At 47.7% G+C, this 14,742-nt stretch overlaps 1 protein-coding gene across 1 annotated transcript; it reads left to right on the top strand.

Annotated features, from left to right (window-relative positions):
- Positions 1 to 859: 859 nt before the first annotated feature.
- On the top strand, positions 860 to 13,794 carry rrp12 (ribosomal RNA processing 12 homolog). Its single transcript, XM_076974112.1, has 34 exons — positions 860 to 1,076; positions 1,205 to 1,422; positions 1,556 to 1,639; positions 1,786 to 1,862; positions 2,196 to 2,301; positions 2,925 to 3,041; positions 3,183 to 3,321; positions 3,424 to 3,551; positions 3,657 to 3,755; positions 5,726 to 5,817; positions 5,897 to 6,008; positions 6,129 to 6,229; positions 6,353 to 6,467; positions 7,164 to 7,306; positions 7,728 to 7,849; positions 8,014 to 8,078; positions 8,224 to 8,386; positions 8,496 to 8,650; positions 8,857 to 8,924; positions 9,441 to 9,534; positions 9,682 to 9,840; positions 9,935 to 10,015; positions 10,102 to 10,207; positions 10,883 to 10,990; positions 11,128 to 11,285; positions 11,385 to 11,476; positions 11,764 to 11,931; positions 12,077 to 12,243; positions 12,397 to 12,510; positions 12,591 to 12,640; positions 12,720 to 12,798; positions 12,909 to 12,976; positions 13,119 to 13,201; positions 13,288 to 13,794. Exons 1-34 carry the CDS (start codon positions 938 to 940, stop codon positions 13,388 to 13,390), a joined length of 3,873 nt encoding a protein of 1,290 aa, XP_076830227.1. The 5' UTR covers positions 860 to 937; the 3' UTR covers positions 13,391 to 13,794.
- The last annotated feature ends 948 nt before the right edge of the window (positions 13,795 to 14,742 follow it).

Below are 14,742 nucleotides of genomic sequence, written 5' to 3'. Positions count from 1 at the left end.
GTACAGTCCACTCAGGTAAAGTGCCAACGTTCTTAATAAAGGTACCTGAAGTTCATTTAATCCACAACAGAAGGCTTCATGGTAGTGTTTGGTAGATTTGTATTCAGGCAATGTAGTGTTAATGTAATGCATTTGCTTCAGTGATTTTAATCAATCGTTTTAACCTAATTCTACAAAAGTTGCCTGATTTGATCTGTTTAAAGTTGTCTTTTTTATGTTGACTTCCAAGTCCAAGAATTTGGTGAGAGCCATCTTATGAAACACATTAGCAAAACACAACCATGTTAGTATAGGCTAGTGTCTGTATTGTGGTGCAACCGGACAGATATAAAATATGGAAACCTGATGTTCATAAATTAGGATGCAATGAACTGGGTTTCCACAAGCCGACTGGAAGAGTGATTATCTCATTTAAAGAGATGAGATGCCCTTGAAACTGGTACTGTGGTCATGGAGTGCAATGACCTCCAGTTTGCTCAAGCTCAGTGCAGGGGTACTGTTTTATTATTATTTGGCATTTCTTTATAGTGTGCTATATGTTTAGTGGAACTTTTTCACAAGAATCTCACAAAGTCTTATCATTACCTGGTGCTACCTGAATTTGTAGCACAATGACACCAATGAGAACACACACAGGAGACACACCAGTATCTGGCCACTTTATTCTCCTTAAGCAGACTACGGTTTATTGAAATAATTTGGAACAGTAGAAAACAAAATATTTAATCTTAATCACTTCCAAATGTCTCCCCCTGTCAATACAATTATTTCAATAATAATAAAAAAAGACCACATCAAACTTTTAAGTTGAAATGTCTTTTCTGCACACTACATGCACGATGAAGACCTGGCGCATCATGATGACGATATCGAAGTAGCGACGTGAACGCAGGGAGACGAGCGTGGCTGAAACGCGAGTATCATTTCTCCTGCCAAAATGGTGAAATCTGGAAAGCTGCGGTCGGGAGCAGCTCAGAAATTAAAGAGATGGAAGAAAGGACACAGCAGTGATTCAAATCCACAGACAGATCGCTATCGGCAAGCTGCACGAAGCCGGTTTTTCAGTCGCCCCAGAGGTAAAGTTGAGATAGCTAAATGAAGGTGTTGCTATGGCCCAGCCGGACTGAACACGTGGATTACAGATTGTTTTGAAATCCTTTGACTGTACAGCTATATTGTTTGCCATTGTTCTTTGCTTTATTAGAAAAAAGTGATCTCACGATTGATGCCCTCAAACTCCATAATGAGCTCCAGACGGGATCTCTGGAGAGAACCGCCGAGGGGACCGAGGACGCCATGGACGAGGCAGCCCTCACCGAGAGGACATCGGGGACATTTCTTAGCGGGCTGTCCGACTGCTCCAACCTCACATTTAGGAAGGTTCAGCGTTACTGGGAGTCCAACTCCGCTGCGCACAAAGAGGTCGTCTGATGTTTCCTTAATGTGACATGACCGTGTGAAGCGCTGCTGTCCTAGATGATCTAGTGCTGGTGTGTCAGGTCTTTTATCTTGTATATTAAATGTCATTCTGTGGGGTTTTTGTGACGTTTTGCAGATTTGTGCTGTACTGGCAGCTGTCACAGAGGTGATCCGCTCTCAAGGGGGGAAAGAGACAGAGACAGAGTACTTTGCTGCTTTGGTGAGTGGGCTTCATCACATCTTTGTGGTGGGATTTGTGTTGCTTATAGTCTTTTCCTGTAAAACACAGTACACTAAAGCCAAAAACTGCACATGCTTCATTAACGTTTTTACATTGGTTGACCTCAATCCTCATTTCTAAAACAGATGACGACCCTTGAGGCCGTGGAGAGCAGTGAATCGCTGGCTGCTGTTGCTTACTTACTGAACCTCGTAATGAAAAGGTGCGTTGTCTTTCCAACCATCAAGATTGCATGCTGGGATATATCACACGCCCAGTACACATCCTTCTGAATGTTAAAAGCTTTCAGAGGTTCTGCCTGGTGATGATATATGGATGTTGCCTTAACATCAGTGTTGATCGCCAGCTGACGTTCAGATTTCTTTCTCTGCGATTGCTCAGTACGTTGGGAAATGAATCCTGTTTGGATGAATGTTGGACTGAATCTGTGGATCAGAGCAACGTGAAAGCTCATTAGATCCAGGCCCTTTCTTGCTCTTCACTGATTGGTTATGTATGTTTGAACATCTGCTGGTGATTGGCTGTGCCTGTGCAGGGTTCCTGCTCCAGTACTGATAAAGAAGTTCTCGGACACGGCAAAAGCCTTCATGGATGTAATGTCAAAACAAGCCAGTGCTGACTGCGTGTCTTCTCTGCGGTGGGTGAGTACAGCGTTCTTGCAGTTCCTACTATCAGTTTGCCTTCATGATTTGTTTGTCCCATTACCACCACTCCCCTTTAAACAACAAATCATTAACAGACTACGGCATGCATTACATACCTAAATGATTTAGTTGTGGTGTAAGAGCAGATAAACTTGTTTGTGCCGTTTAAAGCATCAGTGTCATTTCATTGATAAGTTTTGCGCTGCAATTGTATAGCCTACATGCAGGAACAGATATAAATAAAAGTTATTGTACTGGTTTCTGATTTTAAATAATTTTGCACAGTTTGGTGACATTATCTCTGCATTTCGTGTCAGAATTATTATAGTTTGTTTGGAGAATCTCTTCTTCTTTAACAATGTTTTATAATAGTAGAATTTTCAATAGTTGGATCTGTGGTGCTCAGATCCTTTACAAAAGACAATGTGTAAAACTATGCTACACAATAGGGTCAGTGCACTAAGTTAAAATGCATTTCTGCTATTATTAACTGAACAAAACAAAAAAGGAATCAGCTATTTGTTATAAGTAACGAAGAGTAAATCACGTTTACAGTTCATTCTTTAGAGGAAAGTACCGAATCTTACTGTGTTTGACCATTATAAGCCACTCTTTTCCAGATCTTGTCCTGTGTGGCCACCTTACTAAGGAAGCAGGAGCTCTCTGTGTGGAGTTATCCGTCCACACTTCAAGTCTACCACGGTCTGCTTAGCTTCACCGTGCACTCCAAACCAAAGGTCAGCCTTCTGATCATCGTCTGGGTGCTCCATGTGTGGAAGAACCGTGATTCTGGCGCTGGCGGTCGGATTGAGCTCTGCCTGTGTTGTGTGTTTGAGGTTTTGGCTTGTGTCCTGTAACTCGTGTCCTGTGCGTGGCAGGTGCGTAAAGCGGCACAGCAGGGCGTCTGTTCCGTCCTGCGGGGCAGCGAGTGCATGTTCACAGACAACGCGCCCAGCCACCACCCTGCTGCTGTCACCACCGCCAAATACTGCATCAAAGAGATGGAGCAGGCGGGAGGTAAGCCTACACCCGCCCACCCTGGGCGTGACCCCGCCCACCCTGCCCCGCCCCTCCCGAATGCCAGCCCGTCTCACCCTCCCGTCCTTGTGTTTGAATCAGGCAACAAGGAAGACACGACCGCTCTACACGTGCTGGGTCTCATCAGGGAGCTGATCACGGCCTTCCCGCTCGCCTCCGTGAAGTCATGCTGCGAGACCCTCCTTCGCGTCATGACCCTGAGTCACGTGGTGAGGTGCCCCCCCCCCCCCCCCCCCCCCCCCCCCCCATACCCCCCCATGGAGGCTCTGAGTACGCAGGGCTGTGACTGAGCTCCTTGTCCCTGTCGTTCAAAGTTGGTGACGGCGGGCGCCATGCAGGCCTTCCACAAGCTCTTCAGCGCCACGCCCAACCCCTCGGCCATGTCTGCGGAGCTCAACGCCCAGATCATAACGGTAAACACAATAACTGCACTCGTATCTGGTTTCTTGCGCATCCTTTCAGTGTTCACTCAGCTGATTTCTGTAACTCTCTCATGTCCTACTTCAATGAAAAAATCCAGAATATACACCTAAATCTCAGTCCAGAACCCACCACTTACATCTCCTCTTCCGTCTCTTCACCCACTCATGCTTTTACGTCTTTTTATCTTCCCACTTATGTAGAGATTTCTGACCTAATCCACAAGGCCAAGTCATCCACCTGTCAAATAGATCCCCTTCCTACAGTACTCATCCAAGCTTGTATCCCTTCTCTGGTTCCTCTAATCTCTAACATAATTCATTCTTCTCTTATGACTGGAACGGTTCCTCCTTCCCTCAAATCTGCTGTAATAACTCCAATACTCAAAAAACCTGGTGCCGTCCCAACTAACTTCAATAACCTACGTCCTATCTCAAATCTTGCCTTCATATTCAACATTCTTGAAAAAACTGTAGCTGCTCAACTTCACTCCCACTTAACTTATAATAACTTGTATGAACAGTTCCAGTCTGGTTTCCGCCCTCTTCATAGTATAGAGACAGCTCTTCTTAAAATTACTAACAACCTCCTTATGGCAGCTGATTCTGGACTAGTTACTATTCTCGTCCTTCTCGACCTGAGTGCGGCCTTTGATACCATTTGTCACACCACCCTTCTCAATAGGCTATATTCCATCGGTTTACGTCATATCGTACTCAATTGGTTTAAATCTTACCTCTCGGGCCGCACTCAGGTCATCTAGGTTAAATCATTCATATCCCAGCCTTCCTATGTTACGTCAAGTGTGCCCCAGGGCTCTGTCCTGGGCCCCCTTCTTTTCATTATCTACCTCCTTCCCCTTGGCAATAGCTTCCGTAAATATAAAATCAGTTTTCACTGTTATGCGGACGACACCCAGCTCTATGTCTCCAGTAAACCGTCCCCCAGCCTCCAGACTTCTACCCTCACAGACTGCTTAGCAGAAATAAAATCCTGGAAACAAATTTTACAACAAATTTCCTTAAATTAAACAGTGATAAAACTGAGGTTCTTTTCGTAGGTACAAAAGCATCACTATCCAAAGTAAACAGTTTTTCCCTAATCATCGATAACTGTTCAGTTTGCCCTTCCCCTCAGATTAAGAGTCTGGGTGTCATTCTCGACAGCACGCTATCATTTCAATCACACATCAATAACATAACCCGGTCTGCTTATTTCCACCTTCGTAATATTAACCGCCTCCGCCCCTCGCTTACCCCCCATACCACTGCCACTCTTATTAATAGTCTTGTCACTTCCCGTCTGGACTACTGCAACTCTCTTCTCTCCGGCCTCCCCAACAAATCCCTCCATAAAATCCAACTAGTCCAGAATGCAGCTGCCCGAATTATCACCAGAACCCCCTCCACGCACCACATCACTCCTGTTTTACAGCAGCTACACTGGTTACCCATCAAGTTCCGCTCAGATTACAAAATTCTTCTGCTTACATTTAAAGTCATCCACAATCTTTCTCCTTCATATCTGTCAGATCTACTTCAAGTCACCACTCCTTCCCGTACTCTCAGATCCTCTTCTTCCATACAGTTAACTGTACCCTCTGCTCGTCTTGTCACTATGGGGAGCAGAGCATTCAGCCGCTCTGCTCCCCGACTCTGGAACTCACTACCACCTGCGCTCCGGAATACAGACTCACTCACAATTTAAATCCAGACTCAAAACTCATCTGTTTAAAATTGCATTTTCTTTATAAAAACTTCCTCTGTCTTGATTGGAATATTTTATTTAATTTAGTTTTATCTTTAATGTTTATTTCCTTTGTCTAATTTCATGATTGTCTTTTATTGTACGGTGTCTTTGGGTGCTAGAAAGGTACCATAAAATAAAATGCACAAATTATTATTATTATTATTATTATTATCCTAATAGCATCACCATCATTGATCCCCCCCCGTCCCAACAGGCGCTGTATGACTACATCCCCAGCGACAACGACCTGCAGCCGCTCCTAGCTTGGCTTGCGGTCATGGAGAAAGCCCACGTCCACCTGTGCAGGTAAGCTTCACGGGTGCAGCTCTGTGATTGGTGCATTTCTGCCGGCACGTTCAGTGGGCTGATGCGGGTTGGTGTTCAGCTTGCAGAGCTCCCGGAGTCTGGCCCACCTCCCTCGTCTCTTCTCCACGGCGGTGACCTGCCTGCTCTCCCCCCACGCACAGGTCCTCTCTGCTGCCACACAGATGCTGAAGGTGAGCGGGTTCATCCATGCACGGACCAGTGAACGTTTTCCACTCTGATCATTCTGATTTTGTTGCGTGTGGATGTTTCACCGTGTGTGGGGTTTTTTCCCCCCCCCCCTCTCATCACAGACCCTCATAAGTGAGTGTGTGGCTCCTCACATGGCAGAGATTGGGCCCGTACTGCCCACCACATCTTCTGGTAACGGGCTTTACATCGTTAAGATGTTTCGGTGAGTCTCTCCACTCGGTGTCGTTGGGTTTATCAGTTCTGATTATTAGCAGAATTAGCATCAGCACTCGTTGATTCTGTGTGGCTGTGTGTGTGCGGCGGTGCTGAATGGTGTGTGTGGCAGGGTGGTGGAGGAGGGGTTGTCCTACCGTTTCCACGCCTCCTGGCCCTTCGTGCTGCAGGTTCTGGGCTGCTTCTACAGAGCCGCGGGGAAGCACGCTCACCCCGTGATGACCAAGGTGAGCAGCGACTGCACTTTCAGCTTCCTGCAGCGGATGTAGGAAAGAAAGTATTCTTCACATTAGAGATCTGAGGAAGTAATGATGGCATGCAAGGAATAAACCCATTAATTCATCTGTAAGAAAATTGTCAACGTCTCCACAAAAGGCCTCGTGGCCTCCGAGCCCCTAAAGGTGGAAACATACTTGCTGTTAACTACGCGTTCGCGTACGCATCATGGCTGCTTCGCGTATCCTGCGTCGGTTTGGCGCGTAGGTCTTGCACGTCCTCCAAAAGTTAACGCGACGCGTACGCGAGGTGCAATACACACAAAACCGCTAGGGGCAGTGTAGCCGCTAACCAGCATCAAAATGGACACAACGATATCCAACGACACAAACTCGCCATTCTCACAACGTCTTTGATTTAACGGGCTTACATACCACCTACGAAGGGATCGCTGTCGTCGTTTTTTCTGCCGTGACCGTAAAAATACCCAAAGGCTAATCTCCTCGAGTGTTGCCATGTTTGCATCGTTAAAATACCGAAGCCCTTTCTACGTTCTGCCCTCTAGTGGACGCCTCCAGTTTCACGCGTTGCACATAGGCTAGTATGTTTTCAGTAACGTTCACAACGCCGCCGGTTGTGTACGCGAACGCATGGGCAAACAGCAAGTATGTTTCCAGCTTAAATGTGCAGGTGTGTGTCTTCTCCAGAGTCTGCAGTCGCTGAGTGACTTGCGGGCCACGCCACAGTTCCCGTTCTGTGGCGAGCTGGACTTGGCTGTAGGGGGCGCTGTGGAGAGCATGGGCCCTCAGGTGGTCCTGGGCGCCGTTCCTCTGCTCATCACTGGCACAGAGTGAGTCACTACACCGCCCACCCGTCACGTCTCTACTTTGGCTCCCAGTTCGATTCACAGTTTGGCAAGGGAACGCCTGGTTAGTGTTTAACCATAATGACACGGAAGCCAAGATGTAAAACGGCCCTGTTGCCGGCCTGTGCAAGTTTCAGCTGAATAGCATTTCTCCCGTGGATAATCTCATTCCAAAAAAAGGCTTGCAGGACATTTTTTATAAATATTTTCATTTATGGTTTCTTCATTAAAGGAACATTCCAGCCATTCCCAACCTTTAACATTTTTCCAGTTTAACGTCGAGGTACAGATGTAGGAAGAGTGCCACTCTAAATGACCCTGAGGTCGTGAAGGCCTTTTGGACGTGTCCTTCAAGGCGGCAGTAGCTTGTGTGTTGTGATGACTGAGGAGGTTTGTGGACTTTCAGTGACGACCTGGAGTTCCCGCGCAGTTGGCTCATCCCCGTCATCAGGGACCACGTGAAGAACACTCAGCTCGCCTTCTTCTCCTCATACTTCCTTCCCCTGGCTTCTACGCTGAAACAGAAAGGTAGGCCACCCCTCCCCCCACCCCCCGCATGTCACGACAAAACTATACCCCTGTTGTGTTCTGCACCAACGTTTTTGTTCACGTGGTGATTGTGTCCAAAGCGAAATGTTTTTGCTCCAGCACAACGTTCTCCATCTCCAGCTGGGTTTCTTTCTCTTTTTCAGCTAGTGAGTTTGAGCAGTCGGGACAGAAACTGGTGACCAAAGTGTACCAGACGTTAGAGCTGCAGGTAACGGACAACATAAGTTTCATGCAAATTCACTTTGTCCAGAATCAAAGATGTCACCTGATTGTTTAGATTGGTTAAAGTCTGACTTGGGGGGGTAATGATGTTGCAAGTTGATCTTCCTCACGGTGGTTTCTTGTGGGCCCAGATCTGGACGCTGCTTCCTGGCTTCTGCACCAAGCCCACGGACCTGAGCAGCTCCTTCAAAGGCATCGCCCGCTCTCTGGGCATGGCCATCGCAGAGAGACCTGACCTGCGTCTCTGCATTTACCAGGCCCTCCGGACCCTGATCTACAAGAGCTGTGAGACAGGTCGGCATCTGGGGAAGGAGCGTACTGCTGTGTGTGTGTGTGTGTGTGTGTGTGTGTGTGTGTGTGTGTGTGTCACAATCAGTGATGGTTCGTGTGTGTGTGCGTGCAGAGGCGGAGAAGGCTGAGGTGGGCCGCTTTGCTAAGAACTTCCTGCCCATTCTGTTCAACGTGCACACCGAGCAGCCTAAGGCTGGAGAGAGTGACCCATCCAGACTGGCTGTCCTGGACACCATTAGAGCCTACCTGACCATCACTGACCAAATGGTAACCCACATCCTGCTTCCAGTACCTGTTGTGTTCAGACGATTGCATGGGTGAAACGTGTAAAAGGAATTCTCATATCTCTCCGAGATCCTAGATTAGTAGTAATGTAAAACCTTTTCTGCTGTTCTTATAAGGATAGATTATTTTTTCTTTGGCTCTTTGTCTCCCCTGCTGGTGGTGGAACGGTTATTTATTTTAATTTCTAGATGGTGAGCTCGCTTCTGCAGAAAGCCTTGGAGAAGCTTAGCAGTCCTGACAGCTCAGAGTTCACACGGTAACTACACGCTTGTCTTCCACACACATGAACTCTTTAACCCAAGTTCTTAACTCCAACACATTTACCTGCTTCTTGTGTTGTACTATATCAGAACTTCATTAGCAGCAGACAGCAGGTTTGTTCCTCTCGTTCAAGAACTCACACTGCATGCAACTCTGGTGTTTTATCTACATTAGGATTGTTTAGATTTGTTGTCAGTATCTCCATAGAGGTCGCATATCTGCATACAGTTGGGTAGGGTGCTGCTAAAATAAAATAGAAAGGCTGCACTCTTGAATTGCTGTTATTTTTTACATATTAGCAAATGTTTTGTAAAATAAGGGTTAGAAAATAAGACAATAAAAAACACTGAAGCTTTTTAGAAATTTTGTATAAAAGTTTTGTATAAAAGAAGCATCTGTAACAATTTTGGCAGCACGTTTATCTCAGGACTCTGTTGATTTAATGTTTGATGCGTTTTAAATGTACTATGTGGTTATTAAACCCACTGTCCTGCTCCTACACGTGTTTCAGGCTCGCTGTGATGGATCTGGTAGTAGTAATGGCTGCATTTGTGGACGAGGCAACTATGACACAGACATATGAACTCATCCGTCCACACTTAGAGGTGGGACTCTGGGCCTCGGGTGGGGTTTGTTTGCGGTTGTGTTTGTTTTTGTGTGCTTATGCGCGTGGGTGTGTGTGCTGTGTGTGTGTGTGTGTGTGTGTGTGTGTGTGTGTGTGTGTGTGTGTGTGTGTGTGTGTGTTCACACAGAGTAAGGACTCAGGTATGCAGAAGAAGGCGTATCGGGTGCTGGAGGAGATGTGCGGGGGAGGGGCAGCCCAGTGTCAGAGGTTCGTCCTGACCAACCTGGAGCAGCTCAAACTGGCCCTGCTGGGTACCCTGAAGAGTGCATCTTCTCCGGCCAAGAGAGTACGAGTCTGAACGTTTGCCCACAACGTGTTTAAGTATGTGGAGATGTCCCGTCTGCTTTTACTGAGCGAGACTTTTTCCCGTTTCTGTACAGCCCAGGTTGAAGTGCCTCATCCACATTGTGACGCAGCTGACTGAAGAACACAAGGACTTCCTCACCGCCCTCCTGCCTGAGGTTCCTCACACACCATCAGGTGTCCACCCATCCAGCAAGTTCCGTTTGTGTGTAGTTGTTCATGGTTCCGTTTGTCTTTCTGATAGGTTATTATTTGTACGAAGGAGATGTCTGTAGGAGCCCGCAAAAACGCCTACACACTCCTGGTGGAGATCGGCAATGCCTTTAATCGCTTCAGTGCAAACCCCAAAGGTAGGTTTCATTGAGTCGGTCCTGTGACCAGCACTGGAGCAACCACGTGTTATAGTTCTTCACCCAGTTGTGTGTGTGTGTGTGTGTGTGTGTGTGTGTGTGTTGGGTAGTTCCCCTGCTGTTATGTGTGAATGTTATTGTCACAATAAACAGATACATTAGGTTATTGTTCAAAGGAACTGTCTGTTGGAGATCTCAGGAACATCTCTCTCCTGATGGAGACTGGCATAGCGTTTGGTCAGTGCCACAATTGAATCTGTAGAAAATCCAAAAGTAGCGAACCTTTGAGCCACATGGCTCCCTTTACCCACAAATTAGTCAAGTTACTGGTGTTGGTGGACTGGATCTGTGTTGGAAAGGCTGAGATTGACTAGACTGCTGTGTTGGTGAATAAAGTGACCCGTGCAGCTTCAGATCCAGTTGCAGACTTGATGTCCATCACACATACAGAAGTCAATGGTTATCGTTTATCTCCAGGTCAAAAGATCTGACCAGAAGGAAGCTCTCCTCAGACTTGTAGTCCTGCAGTGAGAAACATTTGGAGGAAATTGGGAATAAAGTGTGTGTGTGTGTGTGTGTGTGTACACGTGTGTACAGTTGAAATGAAATCTGTGATCTGTATTTTGCCTAGTTGTTTTTGTGCTCAGATGGTGATCCTGTATCCGTATTCTGTAGATGCCATGACTGAGTACTTGGGCCATGTGTATGTTGGACTCACTGGATCAGTCACCATGATCACGTGCACCGTACTGGCCCTCACCAGACTAGTGTTTCAGTTCAAAGGTAAACCACACTACTATGTTGCAAGAGCACACTTTACTCAGCAGGGGGCGCCCTGCTTGTCTTTTCCTCACCGAAGCCACTAATGACGTGGAGTTGCTACCCAGCGCTGGTGTGACTGCTGTCTCCATGTCTTCTAGACTCCATCGACGTGTCGTCCCTGGAGTTGCTTCTGCAGAACGTGTGTCTGCTCCTGGGCTGCAGGACGCGTGAGATCATCAAAGCCTCGCTGGCCTTCATCAAAGTCCTCCTCTTCGTCCTCGACGTAAAGGTTCTGGCCAGTCACGTGGCTGTAATCGTGAGTACACGACTACTGGGTAGTTTTCATTTTTGTTGTGCTTTTTAATGAAAGTGCACAATGAAGAAATGTTCAAATGTGTCTCGCGTTCTCTCTCAGGTGGAGGGCATCGCCAGCATGAAGGACGATATGCGGAGACACTGCAGGACAAAATTGAAGACCCTGTTCACCAAATTAGTCCGGAAGTTTGGGTACGTAGTAGCGGGCGGGGCTTCGAACGTGCTGCGCTGTGGACGAGTCTCGCTGCGTGTGTGTCTCTGTGCTCTCGCGCCTCTGCGTGTGTGTGTGTCTGTGCTCTCGCTCTGCTGCGTGTGTGTGTGTCTGTGCTCTCGCGCTGCTGCGTGTGTGTGTGTCTGTGCTCTCGCTCCTCTGTGTGCTCTGTGTCTGTGCTCTCGCGTCTGTGTGTGTGTGTGTGTGTGTGTCTGTGCTCTCGCGCTGCTACGTGTGTGTCGTTGAACTCTCTCCCCTCTGTGTGCAGCTTCGAGCTGGTGAATAGCATGCTCCCCGCGGAGCACCACAAGGTTCTGGCCAACATCCGCAAAGTGGAGGCCCGGACAAAGAGACGCAAACTGCTGAGCAAGACGGAGGAGGAGAGCAGCGAGGGCGAGGAGGACGCCGGCCGAGCCAGAACCGACAGAACCGAAAGGTCCGCTCCACACCGCCGCCGCTCGGCGGACACGCGAATACCGCCGCCGTTCACGTCGCTCGCAAGTGGAAGCGTTCGCTCAGTCACCGCGGACTGGAGGTTACGTGGTGGTTAAGGTCTGTGTCGCTTTCTGCTGTACCTTCAGTATCGAAGCCATCCTGGCAGAGACGGACTCGGAGGACTCGGAGGATGAGAAGCCCAAGATGGCACAGAAGAAGGCGGTGAAGACCGAGGCGAAGGCGTGGCTGAAGGAGGGCACGTCGGACGAACCGCTTAACTTCCTCGACCCCACCGCAGCCCAGAGAGTTCTCGGTAACACGTTGGAGTTAAATTATGGAATCTTCCTAAAGATAGCTGGAAGTTTTTAGTTACAAGGAAAGAGCGATTTTTAAAGGGTCACATTTACGTTTGGCTCCAGTTATCCGGTTTTAAGTTTATGTTTGTTTCTTTTTAAAACGTGTGTAGCCACCAACCCCAAAATGAAGAAGTCGGCGAAGGTTGAACACGGGTTCAAGGTGACTGCAGATGGCCGACTAATCATTAAAGAGGACGAAGAGGAGGATGGTGACGGTATTAAAGGTACGTGATGGCTTTGAGAGGTGTGGCAGAGACTCTGTAGGACAGGATCTGATCTCCACATGTCCTCCTCTCTCCTACAGACGTTGACAAGGAAGTTGATGACATCCTTAAAGAAGCTGGAGTCAAAACTGTGAGTAGCTGTGTCCTTACAGCTCAACAACCAAAGGAAAAAAAAACTGCTACGTCATTTTTGTGTCTGTTTTGAGCAGAAAAAAAAACAGAAGAGGAAAATGGAAGAAGATCTGGAGGATGATGATATGGAGATCGAACCACAGATGAAATACAAAGGTTCATGTTGAACTGAGCGTAACCCTGGAACACAAACATGTAACATGATGGATCAGTACTGGCTGTGTTTCTGTAGTACTCACGCTTAATTATTATTTTTATTACCTTAGCTGGTGGCGTTGGGATCCACAGACCTCTGTCTACAAGAGAAGAATCGGGAGTTAATTATAAATCCAAGGTAAAAATGGATCTCTAACCGTAATACGAGGCGTCATAACCGTGATAGTGTTTAGAGATCAGTCACGTTAGTCATTTTGAGTAGAGGTCAAGCGTGACGTGTGGAATATGGAGTTTATGGAGAAGTGTGACTGTCGTTGCAGAAGGGAAAAGGTGACGTTAGGAAGAAGGACAAGTGTGACCCCTACGCCTACGTGCCTTTGAGGAAGGCCCAGCTCAACCGCAGGTCAGCGGGCCACTCGGGCCCTTTGAACTGGCATTGGTACTGGTTTGTATCGGCTCAGACTGACCCAGCAATCTTGTATTTAACAGGAAAAAGGCCAAACTGCAGGGCCAGTTTAAAGGAATGGTGAAAGGAGCTAAGAAGGGGGCGCGGTCAGGAAAGAGAATGCAGAAGAACAAGAAGAAATCCTGAGGGGCGGGATTACCACACACACACACACACACACACACACACACACAAACACACACACACACACGCCTGCCCACATGCACACACGCTCACCCAACCACACGCCTGCACACGCACACACATATACACACACACACACACACACACGCCCGCCCGCCTGCCCACACATGCACACACGCTCACCCAACCACACGCCTGCCCACACACACACACGCATGCAGTATTCCTCAGTGCGGATGGACAGTTTATTAATTGACCACCGTAGTGGTCGTTTGATCCTTCGTGCATTGAGGTTTAGGGACTCTGTGTTTAAATTTTTCTTAGTTTCTTTTCCGTTTTAAGATTGCAGTAAGTGGAGTTTTGTGTGATACTGAGATGGTGTGAGAAATAAATTGAACGAATGATCAGCTCTGATGTGGCCTGTGTTCTTTTTGTCGTGGTGCCTGTGGTGGAAAAACATTTTCAGTTCAGTGATCCCTCCACCCGTTTGTTTTAATTTGCATATTTGTTTATATCTTTTGTCTTAAAGGCATCTGGACCCATGAGCTAATTAACTTTGCGTCAGGACTTCTCAATTAGACACCAGGTTTAGAGCTTACATTATGCTCTTCAAAAAGTGTGCAGATTGTTACGTTTTCTAAACCTGCACCAGTGATTACGCGGTGGGGGTCCAGGATGTGGTGTTGGAGCTCCTGGACGTGGTGGTGGAGGTTCTGGACGTGGTGGTGGAGCTCCTGGACGTGGTGGTGGAGCTCCTGGACGTGGTGGTGGGGGTCCTGGACGTGGTGGTGGAGGTCCTGGACGTGGTGGTGGGGGTTCTGGACGTGGTGGTGGGGGTTCTGGACGTGGTGGTGGTGGTGGGGGTTCTGGACGTGGTGGTGGGGGTTCTGGACGTGGTGGTGGGGGTCCTGGACGTGGTGGTGGAGGTTCTGGACGTGGTGGTGGAGGTTCTGGACGTGGTGGTGGGGGTTCTGGACGTGGTGGTGGGGGTTCTGGACGTGGTGGTGGAGGTTCTGGACGTGGTGGTGGAGGTCCTGGACGCGGTGGCTTCCTTATGGTGGAATTGCTGTTCTTTACAACAATAAGAAACGTAGTACAGTGATTGGCTGTGTGCCTTGACTTTCTTCGCCTTGGCACCTCTGTTCATTTTTGGCACATTTTATTTCTGATAATATTTACTGTTACTGCAGTCATGATTATGTATTTACCAACTTTTATGCTGTGTTTATGGTGCACTTACCACTTTGTCCAGTAGGGGTCGGTATTTTCCTTTGAAACTGATTGTCTGAACTAATAAGTCAGTGTAGGTCTTACTGAGGAAGGTGGACCCAGGTCAGGTGCACCTCGTCATGTTT

This window comes from Brachyhypopomus gauderio, chromosome 15, assembly GCF_052324685.1.
Source record: "Brachyhypopomus gauderio isolate BG-103 chromosome 15, BGAUD_0.2, whole genome shotgun sequence".
Taxonomy (NCBI): domain Eukaryota; kingdom Metazoa; phylum Chordata; class Actinopteri; order Gymnotiformes; family Hypopomidae; genus Brachyhypopomus; species Brachyhypopomus gauderio.
This window is presented reverse-complemented; position numbering and strand designations above follow the sequence as displayed.